Source organism: Scyliorhinus torazame, chromosome 5, assembly GCF_047496885.1.
Source record: "Scyliorhinus torazame isolate Kashiwa2021f chromosome 5, sScyTor2.1, whole genome shotgun sequence".
NCBI classification, from domain to species: domain Eukaryota; kingdom Metazoa; phylum Chordata; class Chondrichthyes; order Carcharhiniformes; family Scyliorhinidae; genus Scyliorhinus; species Scyliorhinus torazame.
Window position 1 is genome coordinate 75,245,158 of NC_092711.1, and position 22,189 is coordinate 75,267,346.

Consider the following 22,189-nt stretch of genomic DNA (forward strand, 5'->3'; position numbering starts at 1 on the left):
ACTTCATTGAAGCCTACATGTATATGCAATTATTATTATTACATTTCCAGCATTCACCATTGTTCTTCCCGACTCTGAACACAGTTGTAAAGGAGACTTCTGTTCCGTGTCTAGGGGTTCTGAGATGTGGAAGAGAGTGGCTGGAACATATTTCTTACACACCTCAAGGTTAACCCACACGGAGACTTTGCTGACAGTGAAGAGAGATGAGAAAGACCAAAGTGCCATTTATCCCTCTCAGTGTGACCCTGAAGGACTGTGTCCAGGCTGAAGTTCTGTTCCTGCCGTGTGATCCTCCCCCAGATTGTCCTTTCTGAGCTCAAGACAGGTGATGTTCAACACTCAGATGGGAAAGACAAAAATCTGCACAATGTTTCAAACAAAGCAGATTTATTTCACATTTATTCAGAATAATAAACCTCATCAGTAGATTAAGGCAGTCAGAGTGAACATTATTCAGTCCTGGACATGATTAACAGCATCAATCAGGGTATAATCTAAACCTTGTAGTCGCTTGTGAACTCGCTGGTGTGTTAGCAGGTGGGATGAGTGAGTAAACCCCTTTCCTCAGACATTGCAGTTGAATGGCTGCTCCCAGTGTGAACTCGATGATGTTCCAGAAGATAAGATGAGAAAATTCCTTCCCACATATGGAGCAAGTGAACGGCCTCTCGCCACTGTGAACTCTCTGGTGTGTCAGCAGGTTGGATGACTGGCTGAATCCCTTCCCACACACAGAGCAGGTGAATGGCCTCTCCCCAGTGTGAACTCGCTGGTGATTAAATAGGTTGGATGAACGAGTGAATCCCTTCCCACATACTGAGCAAGTGAATGGCCTCTTCTCACTGTGAACCTGCTGATGTGTCAGAACGTGTGAATCCCTTCCCACATTCAGAGCAGGTGAATGGCCTGTCCCCAGTGTGAATTCTCTGGTGGTTCAGTAGGGCAGATGGACGGCTGAATCCTTTCCCACACACAGAGCAGGTGAATGGTCTCTCCCCAGTGTGAGCATATTGGTGTGTTAGTAAATCCTTTTTGTTTTTAAAGCTCTTCTCATAGTCAGGACAGTTAAAAGAGTTGTTAGCAGAGTGAACAAGTTGATGTGTCTGCAGGTGGGATGACTGAATGAATCCTTTCCCACACAGGGAGCAGGAGAATGGTCTCTCCCCAGTGTGAATACGTTGATGGGCCAACAGATCCTTTGTACATTTAAAACTCTTCTCACAGTCAGGACATGTAAATGGTCTCTTATCATTGTGAACAAGTTGATGAGTCATAATGTGGGATGACCGAGTGAATCCCTTCCCACAAACAGGGCAGGTGAATGGCCTCTCCTCAGTGTGAACTCGCTGGTGTGTCAGAAGGTTGAATGAATGGGTGAATTCCTTCCCACAAATGGAGCAGACAAACGGTTTCATCCCAGTGTGACTGCGACGATGAACTTCCAGTTGTGATGGGTACATAAGAACATAAGAACTAGGAGCAGGAGTAGGCCATCTGGCCCCTCGAGCCTGCTCCACCATTCAATGAGATCATGGCAGATCTTTAGTGGACTCAGCTCCACATTCTGGCCCGAACACCATAACCCTTAATCCCTTTATTCTTCAAAAAACTATCTATCTTTATCTTAAAAACATTTACTGAAGGAGCCTCTACTGCTTCACTGGGAAAGGAATTCCATAGATTCACAACCCTTTGGGTGAAGAAGCTCCTCCTAAACTCAGTCCTAAATCTACTTCCCTTTATTTTGAGGCTATGCCCCCTAGTTCTGCTTTCAGCCGCCAGTGGAAACAACCTGCCCGCATCTATCCTATCTATTCCCTTCATAATTTTATATGTTTCTATAAGATCCCCCCTCATCCTTCTAAATTCCAATGAGTACAGTCCCAGTCTACTCAAACTCTCCTCGTAAACCAACCCCTTCAGCTCTGGGATTAACCTAGTGAATCTCCTCTGCACACCCTCCAGTGCCAGTACATCCTTTCTCAAGTAAGGAGACCAAAACTGAACACAATACTCCAGGGGTGGCCTCACTAACACCTTATACAATTGCAGCATAACCTCCCTAGTCTTAAACTCCATCCCTCTAGCAATGAAGGACACAATTCCATTTGCCTTCTTAATCACCTGTTGCACTTGTAAACCAACCTTTTGCGACTCATGCACTAGCACACCCAGGTCTCTGCACAGCAGCATGTTTTAATATTTTATCATTTAAATAATAATCCCTTTTGCTGTTATTCCTACCAAAATGGATAACCTCACATTTGTCAACATTGTATTCCATCTGCCAGACCCTATCCCATTCACTTAGCCTATCCAAATCCCTCTGCAGACTTCCCAGTATCCTCTGCACTTTTTGCTTTACCACTCATCTTCGTGTCGTCTGCAAACTTGGACACATTGCCCTTGGTCCCCAACTCCAAATCATCTATGTAAATTGTGAACAATTGTGGGCCCAACACTGATCCCTGAGCGGCACCACTCGCTACTGATTGCCAACCAGAGAAACACCCATTAATCCCCACTCTTTGCTTTCTATTAATTAACCAATCCTCTATCCATGCTACTACTTTTCCCTGAATGCCATGCATCTTTATCTTATGCAGCAACCTTTTGTGTGGCACCTTGTCAAAGACTTTCTGGAAATCCAGATATACCACATCCATTGGCTCCCCGTTATCTACCGCACTGCTAATGTCCTCAAAAAATTCCACTAAATTAGTTAGGCACGACCTGCCCTTTATGAACCCATGCTGCATCTGTCCAATGGGACAATTTCCATCCAGATGCCTCGCTATTTCTTCCTTGATGATAGATTCCAGCATCTTCCCTACTACCGAAGTTAAGTTCACTAGCCTATAATTACACGCTTTCTGCCTACCTCCTTTTTTAAACAGTGGTGTCACGTTTGCTAATTTCCAATCCGCCGGGACCACCCCAGAGTCTAGTGAATTTTGGTAAATTATCACTAGTGCATTTGGAATTTCCCTAGCCATCTCTTTTAGCACTCTGGGATGCATTCCATCAGGGCCAGGAGACTTGTCTACCTTTAGTCCCATTAGCTTGCCCATCTCTACCTCTGTGAAGACCGCCCAAAAAACCTGTTCAGTTATTCAGCCATTTCCTCATCCCCCATTATTAAATCTCCCTTCTCATCCTCTAAAGGACCAATATTTACCTTAGCCACTCTTTTTTGTTTTATATATTTGTAGAAACTTTTACTATCTGTTTTTATATTCTGAGCAAGTTTACTCTCATAATCTATCTTACTCTTCTTTATAGCTTTTTTAGTAGCTTTCTGTTGCCCCCTAAAGATTTCCGAGACCTCTAGTCTCCCACTAATCGTTGCTACTTTGTATGCTTTTTCCTTCAATTTGATACTCTCCCTTATTTCCTTAGATATCCACGGTCAATTTTCCCTCCTTCTACCGTCCTTCCTATTTGTTGGTATAAACCTTTGCTGAGCACTGTGAAAAATCGTAACTGAATCCCTTCCCACAGTCTGCACATTTCCACAATTTTTCCATGGTGAGGGGTCTTTATGTCTCTCCCGGTTGAAGCTTTGTCCACACACAAACAAGCGTTTAATTTCTCCCTGCAGTGAATGATATGATACTTTTTTTGAGGCTGTGTGACTGGTTAACACTCTCTCCACAGTCAGTGGACTGGAAAACTCTCATTGGGGGTGGGTCTCGGTGCTTTTGCAGTCACACTGCTGAAACAGAACAAACACTTCTCCTTCCAAATTCAAAGAATGAAGATATTGAGCTCTTAATCAATTGAGTGACTGTCAGATTTCGATGTGATATTTGGTTTGAGTTTTCTGTCGGCCAATCCTCCACTTCCAATATCCTGTAAAAGGAGTTTACAAAAGCCATCGCTGTCAATCCAGGGTAGAAATTCTGAACTGACAATTCTAGTTTCTCTCTTTTGGTCCCCTAAAGCTGTAAATCCCCGTCCCACACACTCTCCCTGGGCTGAAATCCAAACCCATCTCACCATCTCTTTGCTTTTCTCCCTCCCTCTCCTCTGCCTGGGTTCAGTTCTCCAGCTCCTGTCTGCAGACTGACAATCAAACCAATGGGTCTTATTGGGGGGTTTGGGTTCTCACCATTGTCCCCGCTCGCTGCGGATCTCATTCAGCCTGTGGGAGCCGCACTCACTCTCACTGCGGCTGCGCTCAGCCCGGAGCAGCACCGCGCATGCTCCACAGAGAGGCGACTTCCGGGGGCGGGACATTCGGACGCCTGCGCGTTCTGGCTCCTGTGATGGAGATAGGGCGTATTCATCCGCGCCCGGCATTCCTGGTAGGCTTATCCGCCATTATTCCGTTACGTTCCTAGGGGTGATAAATTGGTTCAGGCACGTTTGATACAGTTCGGTGTTTGTACCGAATGGGGCGGCCGCATCGGTGTTTTTCTCTCTGAACGGTCCCTGTTGACGACTGTCATCTGTTTCGAGGTCGATATGCCGCAGGGCGCCTGCGCGGCCGCCACCTGTCTCAGGTGCAGCAGGGCGCCTGAGCGGCCGCCTCTTTCTCAGGTACTGCAGGGCGCATGTGCGGCCGTCCTGGACCCGGAAGCCGGAAGAGAGAATCTTGTGAATTTCTCTCCTGGACTGAGAGTGAAAGTCCTTTGGAAACTCCTTCAGGAAGTGGAGGATTTGCCAACGGGAACTTCAAACCAAGCATCACATCATCATCTGACAGACTTACTCGATTCATTAGGACCTGAATATCATTGGGAGGTAAAATGGTTTGTCTGTTCTGTCCGTGGATAAAGATTTCAGATATCAGAGTGACTGGGAAACTTATAATGACCATTGCAGGTTAAATTTGAGACTAATTACACCGATCACATTGGAGAAGTTAAATAATTTGCTGTTGTACTCTTATGTATGCAGGTAAATTTTAAAATTACCGCATTAGCATACTTGGCAGCTAAACTGGGCAAATGCTGACCTTGTTAGTAGTGAGTTACTATCCCGGATTTTATTAAAGTTTGTTGTTCCTATTGCATTTCATTCAGCTCATCGTGGCTACAAAATAGGTAGTCAGCCTAATCTCAATTTCCAGATTGTGGTATGTAGCTTTTTAAGTTACATCAATTCAAATGTCTATCTGAATACTTTATAAATGTTATGAGGGGTTCTGCCATCATTTCCGGCAGCATGTCACAGATCCTCACCACCCTCTAAACCTCCTAGTCCTTCCCTAAATCTCTGCCCCCTTTTATATGTATCCCTCAACCAAAGGGAATTGGACCTTCCTATCCAATCTATTTAGATCCCTCAGAAATTTAAAAATATATAAATTTATATATTTTTCCAATTAAGGGGCAATTTAATTTGGCCAAGCCACCTACCCTGTACATAGTCATAGAATTTACAGTGCAGAAGGAGGCCATTCGGCCCATCGAGTCTGCACCGGCTCTTGGAAAGAGCACCCTACCCAAGGTCAACACCTCCACCCTATCCCCATAACCCAGTAACCCCACCCAACACTAAGGGCAATTTGACATGGCCAATCCACCTAACCTGCACATCTTTGGACTGTGGGAGGAAACCGGAGCACCCGGAGGAAACCCACGCACACACCGGGAGGATGTGCAGACTCCGCACAGACAGTGACCCAAGCCGGAATCGAACCTGGGACCCTGGAGCTGTGAAGCAATTGTGCTATCCACAATGCTACCGTGCTGCCCCAAATTTGGGTTGTGGGGGTGAAACCCACACAGACAATAGGAGAATGTGCAAACACCTTACAGACTGTGACCCGGGGCCAGGATCAAACCCGGGTCCCCAGCACACAGGCACAGAGTCACTGTGCCACCATGATCCCCCAGAATTTTATACATTTAGAATAATCTTTATTATTGTCACAAGTAGGCTTACATTATCACGGCAATTAAGTTACTGTGAAAATCCCCTAGTAGTAACACTCTGGCACCTATTCGGGTACGCAGAGGGAGAATTCAGAATGTCCAATTCACCTAACAAGCACGTCTTTTGGGACTTGTGGGAGGAAACCCATACAGACACTGGTGAACGTGCAGGCTCCGCACATAGTGTCCCAAGTGGGAATTGAATCCCGGGATCCTGGTGCTGTGAAGCATCAGTGCTAACCACTGTGCTACTGTGCCACCCATAAAACAGTTCCGCTCCATGTTCTCCGATTAAAGAAGCTGAAGCGCGCAGAGTGGGTCTTGAACCCACGGCCCTGGGATTAAGACTCCCATGCTCTGCCGACTGAGCTAGCCAGGCTGCTTTTCATAATTTCATTGTGGTCTCTCTTCAGTCTTTTCTGTTCCAAAGAAAACAGCCCCAGTTTATCCAAACTTTCCTCAGAGCAAACATTGTCAATTTCTGGCTGATGTTCGTAAATCCCCTCTGTACTGCCTTCATTGGCCGGGGCATTGAGTATAGGAATTGGCAAATCATGTTGCAGCTGTATAGAACCTTATTTAGGCTACACTTGGAGTATAGTGTTCAATTCTGGTCGCCACACTACCAGAAGGAAGTGGAAGCTTTAGAGAGGGTGCAGAAGAGATTTACCAGGATGTTGCCTGGTATGGAGAACATTAGCTATGAGGAGCGGTTGAATAAACTCGGTTTGTTCTCACTGGAATGATGGAGGTTGAGGGGAGACCTGATAGAGGTCTACAAAATTATGAGGGGCATAGACAGAGTGGATAGTCAGAGGCTTTTTCCCAGGGTAGAGGAGTCAATTACTAGGGGGCACAGGTTTAAGGTGCGAGGGGCAAGGTTTAGAGGAGATGTACGAGGCAAGTTTTTTTTACACAGAGGGTATTGGGTGCCTGGAACTCGCTGCCGGAGGAGGTGGTGGAAGCAGGGATATTTAAGGGGCATCTTGACAAATACATGAATAGGATGGGAAGAGAGGGATACGGATCCAGGAAGTGTAGAAGATTTTAGTTTAGATGGACAGGCACAGGCTTGGCGGGCCGAAGGGCCTGTTCCTGTTCTGTACTTTTCTTTGTTCTACTCTCTCGAGTGCAATCTTCCTGTGTACAGGAATCTAGCTCTGGCCTAACTAGTCCTGTCCTGCCATTTATCATGTAATCCTTTGCCTTGTTTTCCCTCCAGCTTTCTTCCTCACTATCAAGTGTTTAACCATTTTTGTGTCACAGGTAAACATCTTATTCATGTTCCCACATTTACTCTCAAATCAATGATGTAAACCAGGAGTGAAGGGCCAGTACTGATTCCTTTGAAACCGGCACTGGAAACAGCCCTTTGATTTTCTCTATTCTTTATGGGATGTGAGTGTCATGGGCAAACCAGCTGGGTTGCCCATTCCTAATTGCCCTTAAACTGAGTGGCTTGCTAGGCAATTCAGAATTAACCACATTTCAGTGAGTTGGCCAGATCAGGTAATGCCAGTGCAGATTCGATGGGCCGAATGGTCTCCTTCTGCACTGTAGATTCTATGATTCATTCTGATCTTGGGTCACTCTCTATGTGGAGTTTGTACATTCTTTGTGTCTGCATAGATTTCCTCCGGATGCTCTGGTTTTCTCCCACAGTCCACAGATGTGCAGGTTACATGGATTGGCTGTGTTAAATTGTCACTGGGAGGAGTTGTGGGGATAGGGTGGGGAATTCGCTCAGGTTAGTTGCGCTTTCAGGGGGTTGCTACAGACTCACTGGGCCGAATGGCCTCCTTCTGCACTGAGGGGATTCCATGATTCTACATTGGATCCAATGATATATTCACTCACACACTGCAGCCTGACTCTTATTATGGAACAGGCACTGTGTTTGTTACTCTCAAAGTGAGTGAATCCTTTGCTGTTTCTCCTCTGGGCCCCATTTCCACTATTATTGTCTGATTGTCCCACTGAGACTCTCACTGTTATTATTGGACAATCAGCGAATCAGCCTGAGCCTGTGGCCGCTCTCACGATCTGTAACCGTCACAATGTCCGGGTGATTGACGGCAGCTCCCGACCAATAGGAAGAGGGGGGCGGGTCTGGAGGACCGACCGGGAGCGGCTGGTCCTCCAAACAATCGGAAAGATTGAGGGGCGGGGTCCGCTGTGATTGAAGCATGCGCAGTGTGGGTAATGACAATGCAGAAGGGCGTCTTCTTGAGATCCGAAATTGGTAAGTGGCGTTTAACAACATGTAGGGAGCGAGAGATCGCGGCGGTGGGCGGAAACGTTGTATAAAGCTGCTGTAAGCAGCAACCCGCGGAAATATTGACGGGACCCAGTTTGTACCGAGCGGGGCTGCAGCTCCTCAAATTCGGCTCGGGGCAACGACCGCCATCTTTATTGGATGTGCATCAGGGCGCATGCGCGATTGTCATCTTTGTCGGGGCGATGATTCAATGAGTGGGAGGAGCTTGTTGCCCATTGTTCAGAATGGAGACAACTTGTCCATCAAACTGGATTCGTCTTTGAGTCCCAATGTCTTATTGATGATGCAAAGCGGTGGTAGAGGTGGAAAGAAAAGGAAGCCAATCCTGCTCTCCAGATTTCACTCTCATTTCACTATCTCCGTGTGTTTCCTCAGGGTGCTCCGGTTTCCTCCCACAGTCCAAAGATGTGCAGGTTAGGTGGAGTGGCCATGCTAAATTGCCCTTCATGTCAAAATGGTTTGGGTGGGGTTACTGGGTTGAGGGGATAGGTTGGGAAGTGTGTATTTAAATGGAGTGCTCTTTCCAAGGGCCGGTGCAGACTCGATGGGCCGAATGGCCTCCTTCTGCACTGTAAATTCTAAGATTCATTGGACATCCTGTCCCATGTGTCCAAAGCTCTGCTTCTGTTCAGTCACATGAAGACCCAAGGCAGAAACTCCCAACCCTGAGTAGACAACACCCTCAAATCGAGGGACTGCTGAGGACAAGAGGGTCACTGTGCAGCGGGGGGGGAGTGAGCGGTCATCCTGGACCAGGAAGCAGGAGGGGAGAATGTTGTGAATTTCTATCCTGGTCTGACAGTGATTAATGTTGGAAACTCCTTTTACAGGGGATTAGTAGGGGAGGATTTACACACTGCAAACTCAAACCAGGAGAAATATTTATCTTTCCTGAATTTCATTTCTGGACTGACAGTGATGCCTTTGTAAACTTCTTTCAGAGGGGCTTAGAAAGGGGTTTGCAGACAGGAAACTCACAACCAATCCTTACATCAAATTCTGACAGCACCATTTGGACCTGGAGATTATCGACCTTTGTGTGTAAACATTGAGTTCAGATCATTACCACTCACTGTGTAAAACCTCCCCTGTAGATCTTGCTCACAATCATAAATCTGTGTCCCATAATCCTTTTATAATCTGCTATTGAACAGCTTTTCTTTATCTTTTGTACAGGCCAAGAGTCCACCCAAGATGGCTGCCACACACGTACCCATACACTCAGAGTAAAACAAAAACAGTTCTTTAGTCATCAGGTAGCTAACCCGTCTCCCTCCCACCCCCTATATGTCTACATTGTGCTTCATAAAGAAAATCTCCCTTCACCCCAAACAGAAAAACAGATTTTATCAGAAAATATCAAAACTATATAGAGGAAATCACAACACCCATCCCATAGGAAACGTAGATCTTGTCCAATACAGATAACTGGACTCCAGTCCATGTTTTACAATGTTCTCCTCCTCCAGTGTCTCAAAATGGAAGTCCTATGCGAGCTGCAGCTTTGCCGGGTATACCATCCCGAATCAAACTCCTATCTTACACAGAGCAGCCTGAAGCTTCCTCACCAGCCGGCTCCCACATCTTGGTGAATCCTCACTCGGATAACTGAGTGAATCCCTTCCCACACTTAGAACAGGTGAATGGTCTGTCGCCGGTGTGACTACGGTGATGAGTCCCCAGCTCACATGGGGATCTGAATCCCTTCCTACAGTCCCCACATTTCCATGGTTTCAGCAAGCTGCTGGTGTCCTTGTCCCTCTCCACGTTGACGATCAGTTTATGTCTTGTCCCCACAGAGAGCATGTGTACGGTCTCTCCCCGCTGTGAATGGTGTAATGTTTTTTCAGACTGTGTGACCGGTTAAAGCTCTTTCCACAGTCAGTTCACTGGAACACTCACTCGAGTCGCGTGTGTATCCGGTATTTTTGCAGTCACACTGATCTTGAAAACCTTTTCCTACAGACAGAACAGACAAACATTTCTTCTTCCACATTCACGGGCCAATGATATTCAGGTCCTGATGAATGGAGTGACTCTGTTAAATCTTGATGTGAAGTTTGATTTGAGTTTCCATCTGTAAATCCTCCCCTTGTAATATCCTGTAAAAGGAGTTTACAAAAGTCATCACTAGGGGCAGTGGTTAACCGAGGACCCGGGTTAGATCCCAGCCCTGGCTCACTGTCCGTATGGAGTTTGCACATTCTCCCCATGTCTGCGCGGGTCTCACCCCCACAATCCAAAAAGATGTGCAAGGTAGGTGAATTGGCCATGCTAAAATTACTCTTTAATTGGGGTAATAAGAAGAATTGGGTACTCTAAATTTTTTTTGTAATAATTTAAAATAAAAAATTACAGCCATCACTGTCAGTCCAGGATAGAAATTCTGAACAGACAATTCTAGTTTCTCTGGAACACGTCCCACACACTCTCCCTCCTCCCTGGGCTGAAATCCAAACCCATCTCCCCATCTCTTTCCTCACTCGCAGTTTTCTCCCTCCCTCTCCTCTGCCTGGGTTCAGTTCTCCTGTCTGCAGACTGACAATAAAGTCAATGGGTCTTATTGAGGATTTGGGGCCTCCAACGGGTGTTAGTGAATCTTCCCCGCCCACCTGCCAGGGTTTCCTTCCTTGCCAGAGATCAGAGTCCTCATTGATGATTTGAGCCCAACCTGGAACCACGGTAAATCGCCCCTTAATTAGGAGAAAAAAAATTATGTGAAGGTTCACGGTTCCACAAAGTGTTTCCAACTCCCCACCCGTCTCCTTAACACAGGCATTGTCAAAGTCGGGGGCGCGACCCGCGGGTGGGTTGTGGGCAGGTGTCGTGAGGGCCACGGAGCCGTCCGTCACGGCGCTCCCAAACACGCAAATCCGTCTGCAACCCCGCAGCAGCCAACTTTTAATAATTTATTTACACGCACAGTAAGATCTACTCATGCACAACAGTACTACCAACTAAACTATCTCTAATGCTAACGCCTATACCTAACTTCGGTGCCCACTTAGTCAGAGGAACAATGGCTGTTGTTCGGATCTGAGGCTGTTGGGTTCAAAGGTATACAGGAGAACAGCTAAGGTCGTCCGTCTGATAGCGAGCGTTGACCTTGAACTGAGTTGCTTCTGGTGATGCTGGTGGAAGGGTCTCTCCGCTTCGAGAGCCAATTCCAAGAGAGCGATTAGTGGGGGTTCGGCGGGAGCGGTGCACAAGTGATTTATGGGAGGTAAGTTTTTCCTTTAAAACACTTACCTTCACAGGAGCAGGCCTTTGGATTTCGGCGGGAGCGGTGTGCAAGTGATTTCTGGGAGGTAAGTTTTTCCTTTAAAAACACTTACCTTCACAGGAGCAGGCCTTGGGACTTCGGCGGGAGCGGTGCGCAAGTGATTTCTGGGAGGTAAGTTTTTCCTTTAAAAACACTTACCTATGTTATCTATCTTGACTTCCAAAAGGCCTTTGATAAGGTGCCTCACGGGAGACTGCTGAGTAAAATAAGGGCCCATGGTATTCGAGGCAAGGTACTAACATGGATTGACGATTGGCTGTCAGGCAGAGAGTTGGGATAAAAGGTTCTTTTTCGGAATGGCAACCGGTGACGAGTGGTGTCCCACAGGGTTCAGTGTTGGGGCCACAGCTGTTCTCTTTATATATTAACGATCTAGATGACGGGACTGGGGGCATTCTGGCTAAGTTTGCCGATGATACAAAGATAGGTGGAGGGGCAGGTAGTATGGAGGAGGTGGGGAGGCTGCAGAAAGATTTAGACAGTTTAGGAGAGTGGGCTACATCCTAGAGTTCTAAAGCAGATAGCTGAAGAAATAGTGGAGGCGTTAGTTATGATCTTTCAAAAGTCACTGGAGTCAGGGAAAGTCTCAGAGGATTGGAAAATCGCTGTTGTAACCCCCCTATTCAAGAAGGGAACAAGGAAAAAGATGGAAAATTATAGGCCAATTAGCCTAACCTCGGTTGTTGGCAAGATTCTAGAATCCATTGTTAAGGATGAGATTTCTAAATTCTTGGAAGTGCAGGGTCAGATTAGGACAAGTCAGCATGGATTTAGTAAGGGGAGGTCGTGCCTGACAAACCTGTTAGAGTTCTTTTGAAGAGATAACAAATAGGTTAGACCAAGGAGAGCCAATGGATGTTATCTATCTTGACTTCCAAAAGGTCTTTGATAAGGTGCCTCACGGGAGACTGCTGAGTAAAATAAGGGCCCTTGGTATTCGAGGCAAGGTACTAACATGGATTGACGATTGGCTGTCAGGCAGAAGGCAGAGAGTTGGGATAAAAGGTTCTTTTTCGGAATGGCAACCGGTGACGAGTGGTGTCCCGCAGGGTTCAGTGTTGGGGCCACAGCTGTTCTCTTTATCTATTAACGATCTAGGTGACGGGACTGGGGGCATTCTGGCTAAGTTTGCCGATGATACAACGATAGGTGGAGGGGCAGGTAGTATGGAGGAGGTGGGGAGGCTGCAGAAAGTATTAGACAGTTTAGGAGAGTGGTCCAAGAAATGGCTGATGAAATTCAACGTGGGCAAGTGCGAGGTCTTGCACTTTGGAAAAAAGAATAGAGGCATGGACTATTCTCTAAACGGTGACAAAATTCATAATGCTGAAGTACAAAGGGATTTGGGAGTCCTGGTCCACGATTCTCTAAAGGTAAACTTGCAGGTTGAGACTGTAATTAAGAAAGCAAATGCAATGTTGTCATTCATCTCAAGAGGCTTGGAATACAAAAGCAGGGATGTACTTCTGAAGCTTTATAAAGCATTGGTTAGGCCCCATTTAGAATACTGTGAGCAATTTTGGGCCCCACACCTCAGGAAGGACATACTGGCACTGGAGCGGGTCCAGCGGAGATTCACACGGATGATCCCAGGAATGGTAGGCCTAATATACGATGAACGTCTGAGGATCCTGGGATTATATTAATTGGAGTTTAGGAGGTTGTGGGGAGATCTAATAGAAAATTACAAGATAATGAATGGCTTCGATAGGGTGGATGTAGGGAAGTTGTTTCCATTAGCAGGGGAGACTAGGACCCGGGGGCACAGCCTTAGAATAAAAGGGAGTCACTTTAGAACAGAGATGAGGAGAAATTTCTTCAGCCAGAGAGTGGTGGGTCTGTGGAATTCATTGCCACAGAGGGCGGTGGAGGCCGGGACGTTGAGTGTTTTTAAGACAGAAGTTAATAAATTCTTGATTTCTCAAGGAATTAAGAGCTATGGAGAGAGAGCGGGTAAATGGAGTTGAAATCAGCCATGATTGAATGGTGGAGTGGACTTGATGGGCCGAATGGCTTTACTGCCACTCCTATATCTTATGGTCTTGTACTTGGAGGGGCTTTGCGCGCTTTTAGGCGGGCCTTAAACTTAGTCCCAATTAATTGCGCCGCTTATCGATCACTGTTATCGATCTTGACAAATGAATTGGTGGGTGCCCTGATGGCTGGGCGTGTCTTAGGTGGCTGTTGGCCTTGCTTTGTTTGTGCTTTTTGGTTGGGGAACTGGCGCCAGGATGTCTGTAATAGTATCGGTTACCTGAGTGTCATTCCTTTGTTTCCCGGAGATGGGCCAACAATATGCTAATCGACCCATAGTTTCAATCCCATCCGGGAGCTGTTTCCCAAATATGCATTCAGGCTCTGTGTCTACTTGTTTTCTAGTATTGTCCACAGTTCCCTATGTTCTTTGCGAGTGTCCATTTTGTATTCTGGAAGTGGCTAAATGATGAAGTGGAAGTCTCTTTCTCCAAGAATGGCGAATGATCCAACGATGGTTTCACCGCAGCTGTAACTTCAACCAAGAATGTCAGCGTTTTTAATCTTGATTTTAAACATTCCAAGTGCCTGCAGGTTGTATTTGGAAGCTTTATCAATTAATTGATTGATTTTTAAGTGTCTTTTATTTTTTAATATTTAATTGTAATGTTTGGGCGAAATGTGATAACTCCAATTTCTAGAGGATGAAAACATTTTCAGTTTCTGCATTTTTTTTCCTGTGAAACCTTATCAAATAAACCCCTTCCCGCCCCGAACTTGTAAAAAATAAAAGCCGTCTGTTGCCAGCGAATTTGCGCAATCAAAGATGCAGAAGATTTTTTTAAAAATTCTATGTATTCTTCATGTCTGAAGGGAGGCAGAGAGTAGGTCACACCCCCTGAACATTGACATCACGGGCTTGACGCGATTGCGATTCCTCCCTTTTGTCAGCTGCAAACAAGGTAAGGGAAAATGGTGGGTCGCGAAGGTCGGCCGGCGTGGGTCGTCAAGGTCGGCCGGGTTGGGTCCCGAAGGTTGGCCGGTTGATTAAAAATGGGTACCCGGAAAAAAAGTTTGAAAAACACTGCCTTAACAGGTTGACGCATTTATTTGACTGACAAAAAGCATGGTGAAGCACTGCTGCCTCACAGGGCCAAGGACCCGGGTTCGATCCCGGCCCTGGGTCACTGTCCGTGTGGAGTTTGCACATTCTCCCTGTGTCTGCGTGGATCTCAGCTCCACAACCCAAAGATGTGCAGGGTAGGTGGATTGGCCTCGCTAAATTGCACCTTAATTGCAAAAAAAATAATTGGTTACTCTAAATTTATTTCAAAAAAGGATTGTCTCTTTCCTAATGTTGACAATTAAAGGGGTGGGTTCCCCAGGAGATGGCTGACATTTCAGGGCAATGAAATTAATAATGGACAGAGATATGTCTAGTTTTGTTGCATGGTCCAGATTAGACATGTTATTTACAGTTTGTAATAAAGTAAATTTATTATTATTTCTCATCTTGTAATAAAGGACTGTGACTACGTTATAGATTTCCAGTCATCTCTTCCCTCAGAGGGTTGTTAGTCATTGGATTTCTCTTCCACAGGGACCAGTTGTATCTGGGGGTCATTGAATATATTCAAGCACAAGGTTGACAGATATTTTATTGACAATGGAGTTAAGGGTAATGGGGATCAGGTAGGAAAATAGAGAGAATGCTGATATGAGGAGGGATTTATTCACTCGAGGATGTGGTGAAGCTTTGGAATTCTCGACTCCAGAGAAATGTGGAGCCTCAGTCATCAGGTATGTTCAAGGCAAATATTGATCGGTTTCTAGATATTGAAGATGTCGAGGGATATGGGGATTGTGTGGGGAAAATGGTGTTGCGATCGATCGGCCAAGGATCTCATTGAATGGTTGAGCAGACTCGGTGGGCTGAATGGCTACTCTTGCTCCTATTCTAATCTCTGTGTCCTGGTCAGGGAGCAGTGAGCTGAGCTTGGATCTGTCAATCCACATGAATCAGCACCTTCAGGAGAATTGGGAGGGTGAATATTAGATACAGCAGAGTGAGAATGGAGTGAGAGTGTGTGAGATGGAGATTTAGAGCTTTTTGAGAACAAGAGAGTAAATAATGTTCGATTGAAATAGAATTGTCTTCTGAATTTCTATCCTGTACTAACTGATGACTTCTGTAAATTGTATTTAAAGGATATTGGAAGAGGAGGAATTATAGACAGAAATCTCAAACATCACGTCTCGATGTGACAAACTCACTCGATTCCTTCTGATCTGAATATCATCGGGCTCTGAATATCATCGGCGAGAAGGAGAAATGTTTGTCCGATCTGTCGGCTTCAAAAGATTTTAAACGTGCATGTAATTGGAAAAGCACCAAGATCCACACAACACACCCGAGTGAGAGTGTTCCAGTGAAATGAAAATGAAAATCGCTTATTGTCACAAGTAGGCTTCAAATGAAGTTACTGTGAAAAGCCCTTAGTCGCCACATTCCGGCGCCTGTTCGGGGAGGCTGGTACGGGAATTGAACCGTGCTGCTGGCCTGCCTTCAAAACGAGCGATTTAGCCCTGTGCTAAACCAGACCCTAACTGACTGTGCAAAGAGCTTAAACCAGTTACGCAGCCTGAAAAAACATCACACCGTTCACAGTGAGGAGAGACAGTGCACATGTTCTGTGTGTAGACGAGGCTTCCACTGATTGTCCAATCTGGAGAGACACCAGGAGACCCAAAACATGGAGAAACCGTGGAAATGTGGGGACTGTGGGAAGGGATTCGGAGCCCCATCTGTGCTGGAGATTCATCGCCGCAGTCACACTGGGGAGAGGCCATTCAGCTGCTCTCAGTGTGGGAAGGCATTCATTGATTCATCCACCCTGCGGAAACATCAGCGAGTTCACACTGGGGAGAGGCCATTCACCTGCTCTCAGTGTGGGAAGGGATTCATTCAGTTATCAACCCTGCGGACACACCAGCGAGTTCACACTGGCGATAGACCATTCACCTGCTCTCAGTGTGGGAAAGGATTTACTCAGTTATCCACCCTGCGGACACACCAGCGAGTTCACACTGCGGAGAGACCGTTCACCTGTTCTCAGTGTGGGAAGGGATTCATTGATTCATTCACCTTGCTGAGACACCAGCAGGTTCACACTGGGGAGAGGCCGTTCACCTGCTCTCAGTGTGGGAAGGGATTCACTCAGTTATCTACCCTGCAGAGACATCAGCGGGTTCACACTGGGGAGAGACCGTTCACCTGCTCTCAGTGTGGGAAGGGATTTAGTGATTCATCCACCTTGCTGAGACATCAGCGAATTCACACTGGGGATAGGCCATTCACCTGCTCTCAGTGTAGGAAGGGATTCACTCAGTCATCCAGTCTGCAGACACACCAACGAATTCACACTGGGGAGAGGCCATTCACCTGCTCTCAGTGTGGGAAAGGATTCACTCAGTTAACCAACCTACAGACACACCAGCGAGTTCACACTGGGGAGAGGCCGTTCACCTGCTCTCAGTGTGGGAATGGATTCACACAGTCATCCAGTCTGCAGACACATCAGCGAGTTCACACTGGGGAGAGGCCATTCACCTGCTCTTAGTGTGGGAAGGGATTACATAGAAACATCCAAAATAGGAGCACAAAGAGATCGTTTGGCCCTTGGCACCTGCTCTGACATTCATTATGATCATGGCTTATCATCCAACTCCATAGCCTAATCCCGCTTTCCCCTCCATATCCTTTGATCCCCTTCGCCCTAAGTGCTGTATCTAACTGCTTCTTGAAAACATAGTGTATTGGCCTCAACTATTTCCTCCAGTAACAAATTCCACAAGCTCACCACTCTCTGGTTGAAGAAATTTCTCCTGATCTCTGTCTAAATGGTCTGTCCTCAGACTGCGACCTCTCGTTCTGTACACTCCCACCATCGGGAAAATTTATCCTGCATCTACCCTGCCAAGTCCTGTTGGAATATTATAGGTTTCTATGAGATCCCCCATTCTTCTGAACTCCAGCGAATACAATCCTAACTGATTCAATCTCTTATACATCAGTCCCACCATCCCAGGAATCAGTCTGGTAAACCTTCGCTGCACTCCCTCTGGAGCAAGAACATAATTCCTCAGATAAGGAGACCAAAACTGCACACAATATTCCAGGTATGGTCTCGCCAAGGCCCTGTATATTTGCAGCAAGATATTCCTGCTACTGTACTCTAATCCGCTCGCGGTGAAGGCTAGCATAGCATTTACCTTCTTTACCGCCTGCTGTAGCTGCATGTGTACCTTCAGTGGCTGGTATCCGAGGATACCCAGGTCTCGTTGCATAGTCCCCTCTCCTAATCTATGGCCGTTCAGATAATAGTCTGCCTTCTCATTTTGTTCCCTCATCTAAATAGTTAATATATCGGGTGGCACAGTGGTTAGCACTGCTGCCTCACGGCACTGAGGATCAGTGTTCAATTCTACCCCGGATCACTGTCTGTGTGGAGACAAGTTCTCCCTATGTCTCCGTGGATCTCAACCCCAGAACCCAAAGATGTGCAGGGTCGATGAATTGGCCACACTAAATTGCCCCTTAATTAGAAAAAAGGAATTGGGTACTTTAAATTTTTTTTAAAATCATGAATATATCTTGTGAATATCTGAGGTCCGAGCACCGATCCCTGCGGTACCCCACTAGTCACTGCCTGCCAATTTGAAAAAGACCATTAATTCCTACTCTTTGTTTCCTGTCTGCCAACCAGTTTTTTAAAATCCATATCAACACACTGCGCCTAATTCCATGTGCTTTTATTTTACACACTAATCTCTCATGCGGGACAAAAGCCACCTGAAAGTCCAAATATACCACATCCACTGGCTCCTCCTCGTTAACTCTACCAGTTACACCTTCGAAGAATTCCTGTAGATTTGTCAAGCATGATTTCCCCTTCATAAATCCATGCTGACTCTGTCCGATCCTGTCACTGCTTTCTAAGTTTTGTGGGGCTGCACTGTTGCTTTACAGCGCCAGGGTCCAAGGTTCGATTCCTGGCTTGGGTCACTGTCTGTGCGGAGTCTGCATGTTCTCTCTATGTGTGTGTGTGTGGGTTCCTCCGGCCCCTCTGGTTTCCTCCCAGAAATCTCAAAAGACGTGCTGTTATATGATTTGGACATTCTGAATTCTCCCTCTGTGAACCTGAACAGACGTCGGAGTGTGACGACTCAGGGCTTTTCACAGGAACTTCATTGCAGTGTTAATGTAAGCCTACTTGTGGCAATAAAGATTATTATTATAAGTGCTTTGCTACAAAATCTTTGACAATGGATTTGAGACTTTTCCCCACTACCGATGTCAGGCTTACTGGTCTATAATTCCCTGTTTTCTCTCTATCTCTTTTTTTAAATAGGGGAACTACATAAGGCACCCTCCAATCTGCAGGATTTGTTCCAGAGTGTATAAAGTCCTGGAAGGTGACCACCAATGCATCCACTATTTCGAGAGTGATGCACGATCAATGACCACTAAAGCGAGGTTGTAGTCCAACTGAAGGCTTTAATAAGCTAGGTGTTTCCCCCAGCAGCACAGGTACAGAAAGAAGGCTGCTGGGGCGGCACGGGCTCTTATACCTAGCCTTTCGGGGCGAAGCTACCATACTGCTTGACCAATAGGAAACATACAATATCTACCAATGGTGTTCCAGCATTACCAAGAACCGTAATACCTCTACACAGACTACCACATTCACCCCCTGTTAAAAAAGAGTCCGGCGGGGGTGGTGGCCTGATATTACAACATGGTAACGTGGTAGAAGTTATAGTTATTATGGAGGTACCGTAATACCTCCATACAGTGTTTTTGTCTTATTGTCGTAACTATTTACAGATTCACAATTAACTATATAAACTTTAAAATGAAGCAATCAGTCCTCTGTGATCGTTGAAGCTCTGGTGCTGATGCCGGTGGAGGCTCGGGCGTCTGTGACTCTGGGAGCATAGCCTCGATCTCTGTGGCAGCTTCAACACCCCTAGACGGCGCTGGTGGGGAAACCGGTTGACCTGAGAAGGGAGCGTCTGCGGGGTGCGTCTGTGGGCGGGGGGGCTTGACAGGGCCGGCGGAAGGACCGATCCTCCTGGGACGGGGGCACCTGTGAGAGGGAGGGTGTGGCTGGGGTGTGCGTGGGGCTGCGGCGGGTGGCAGGCACAAAATGGCGGTGCCCATCCATCGCACGTGGCGTCCGCAGGACAAGATGGCGGCACCCGGGGGCCGCATGTGGCCCTGGAGGAGGAAGATGGTGGCGCTCGCTGGCCGCATGGGGACTGTGGAGAGGGTTGTGGTGGCGGTCCGCAATCGCCACCGGAGACTGCAGCGACCGTCCGGGCCTGGCATACCACCAGGAAGTGGCCCTTTTTACCGCATCCCTTGCAGGTGGATGCGCGGGCCGGACAGCGCTGCCGGGGGTGCATGGCCTGCCTGCAAAAGTAGCAACGGGGCCCCCCGGGGTTGCCAGGCCGCCTTGCAGCACAAGCTTGTGGGGGGGTTGGGAAATGTCTCGGGGTCGGCCACGGTGGGTGGGGGGTTCCACACTGCCCAGGGGGCTTCCACATGGTCGGGGACGTAAGCGCGGTCGATTCGGGAAGCCACATCCAGGGAGCCTGCAATGGCCTGTGCCTCATTGAGGTCTCGGGTGTCTTTCTCCAGCAATCGCTGGCGGATTTGGGAGGACAGCATACCTGCAACGAAAGCGTCCCGGATCAAAAGTTCTGTGTGGTCGCTCGCCGAAACTTGCGGGCAGCTGCAGGTTCTCCCCAACACCAGGAGCGCACTGTAGAATTCTTCCAGTGATTTCCCCAGGGATTTGTCACCTCGTTGCTCGCAGATGTCGGGCGTAGACCTGGTTTACCCGTCGAATATAATGTCCTTTTAGCAGCTCCAATGCAGCATCAAAGTCGTCCGTGGCCTCGATGAGGGTGTAAATTTCTGGGCTCACCCTTGAGTGCAGGACTTGCAATTTCTGTTCTCCCGTGGGTGTGTTTTCGGCTGTTCCGAGATATCCGTTAAAACACGCCAGCCAGTGCTTGACGGTTGCTGCGGAGTTTGCCACGTGGGGGCTAAGTTGCAGACACTCCGGCTTGATTCGGAGCTCCATCCTTTTAAATCTACCTTATTAAAGTGATGCACGATCAATCACCACGAAAGCGAGGTTGTAGTCCAACTGAAGGCTTTAATAAGCTAGATGTTTCCCCCAGCAGCTCAGGTACAGAAAGAATGCTGCTGGGGCGGCACGGGCTCTTATACCCCGCCTTGCAGGGCAGAACTACCATACAGCTTGACCAATAAGAAACATACAATATCTACCAATGGTGTTCCAGCATTACCAGGTACCGTAATACCTCTACACAGACTACCACAGAGAGTCACTTCTTTAAGTACTTTGAGTTGCAGATTATCAGGCCCTGGGGATTTATCAGCCTTCAATCCCATCAATTTCCCCAACACCACTTCGCTACTAATATTGATCTCCTTCAGTTCCTCCCTCTCACTAAATCCTGCGTCCCCAACATTTCTGTGTCTGATTTGTGTCCACATTTCTGAAGACAGAACCAAAATATGTATTTATTTGCTCACCCATTTCTTTGTCCCCTATTATACATTCCCCTGTTTCTGACTATGGAAGCTACGTTTGTCTTCACCAATCCTTTCCTCGTCATATACCTATAGAAACTTTAACAATCAGCCTAATTTCCTGTTTTGTGCCATTCCCAACATCACCACTGCAGTTTGGGGTCTGTATACGATGCCCACTAATTATTTTGCCCCTTGGTGTTTCTCAGCTCTACCCATACAGATTGCACATTGTCAGAGCTAATATCCTTCCTCACTATTGCATTCATTTCCTCTTTAACCAGCACTGCCACTCCACTGCCTTTTCCTTTTTGTCTCTCCTTCCTAAATACTGAATATATTCAGTTCCCATCCCTGGTCATCCTGCAGCCATGTCTCCATAATCCCCATTATCTCACACCCGTTCACATCTATTTGCACAATTCACTTGGTTATGCCATCTGCAGTCACACCAGGGAGTTCATACTGGGGAGAGGCCATTCACCTGCCCTCAATGTGCGAAGGGATTTAGTAATTCATCGCTCTTTCTGAGACACCAACAAGTTTGCAACTGATTACAGGGATTGGATTCTGCTGTTATTGTTTCTGTTCTCAATTACATCCAGGACTGCATTTTGTTCATTCTGTTGGTCAATGGGGATGGTCAGAGGATTTCTTTCTGCTGGACTGGCCAGTCTCACGACTTCGTCTCCAGTGGCCTGATTCTCTCTGAGCCTTCTTGCGAACATCTGGTTTCACATTTCACAAGGGTGAAAGAGTGAGGTTAGAAGATGTTTCATTACCATTTCTGTTTGGAAACCGCAAAAATCATGCCACATTGCCATGAAGATGGGCTATGGTGCTTACATTGTTCTTTTGTTTAATTTATCTCGGTGCTTTTCACAGAAGAAAACGGGCAAGTTGTCTGAGGTGCCCTGGGAAACAACATTAAATAGTATGGTGGGAGACGGGCAATCTCAGGCAATATTTAAGGAATTATTACAGATTGACACGGGGATCAGTTAGCTCAGTTGGCTGGTTTGTGCTGAGTGACACCAACAGCACAGGTTAAATTCCCATACTGGCTGAGGGTAGCCATGGATTGTGTCCGTATTTATGCTCCACATGATCCTCCACCCACCCCTCTATATCTCCCCCATCAG

The 22,189-nt window shown here is 46.9% G+C and overlaps 1 protein-coding gene and 1 long non-coding RNA gene across 6 annotated transcripts; one reads left to right on the forward strand and one right to left on the reverse strand.

Annotated features, from left to right (window-relative positions):
• Nucleotides 1–373: 373 nt before the first annotated feature.
• On the reverse strand, nucleotides 374–4,194 carry LOC140418504 (uncharacterized). The gene is made up of 2 exons (XR_011945091.1): nucleotides 4,115–4,194; nucleotides 374–3,855 (listed from the first exon to the last, which is right to left on the reverse strand). It is a non-coding gene; the product is annotated as an uncharacterized lncRNA (long non-coding RNA).
• A 404-nt stretch (nucleotides 4,195–4,598) lies between these two features.
• Nucleotides 4,599–18,722, forward strand: LOC140418510 (uncharacterized). 5 transcript variants are annotated; one of them, XM_072501988.1, is made up of 3 exons: nucleotides 4,599–4,749; nucleotides 14,294–14,382; nucleotides 15,629–18,722. In XM_072501988.1, exon 3 carries the CDS (start codon nucleotides 16,174–16,176, stop codon nucleotides 17,038–17,040), a length of 867 nt encoding a protein of 288 aa, XP_072358089.1. In that variant the 5' UTR covers nucleotides 4,599–4,749; nucleotides 14,294–14,382; nucleotides 15,629–16,173; the 3' UTR covers nucleotides 17,041–18,722. The 5 variants fall into 5 exon arrangements, with proteins under 5 accessions (XP_072358089.1, XP_072358088.1, XP_072358092.1 ...); XM_072501990.1 differs by lacking the exons at nucleotides 4,599–4,749; nucleotides 14,294–14,382 and adding exons at nucleotides 8,108–8,127; nucleotides 9,340–9,419; XM_072501989.1 differs by lacking the exon at nucleotides 4,599–4,749 and adding an exon at nucleotides 8,110–8,127.
• Nucleotides 18,723–22,189: the final 3,467 nt, after the last annotated feature.

What these genes read in the sequence shown, in the direction of transcription:
- LOC140418510 (XM_072501988.1), top strand. Translation starts at nt 16,174, where the DNA reads ATGGAGAAACCGTGGAAATGTGGGGACTGTGGGAAGGGATTCGGAGCC.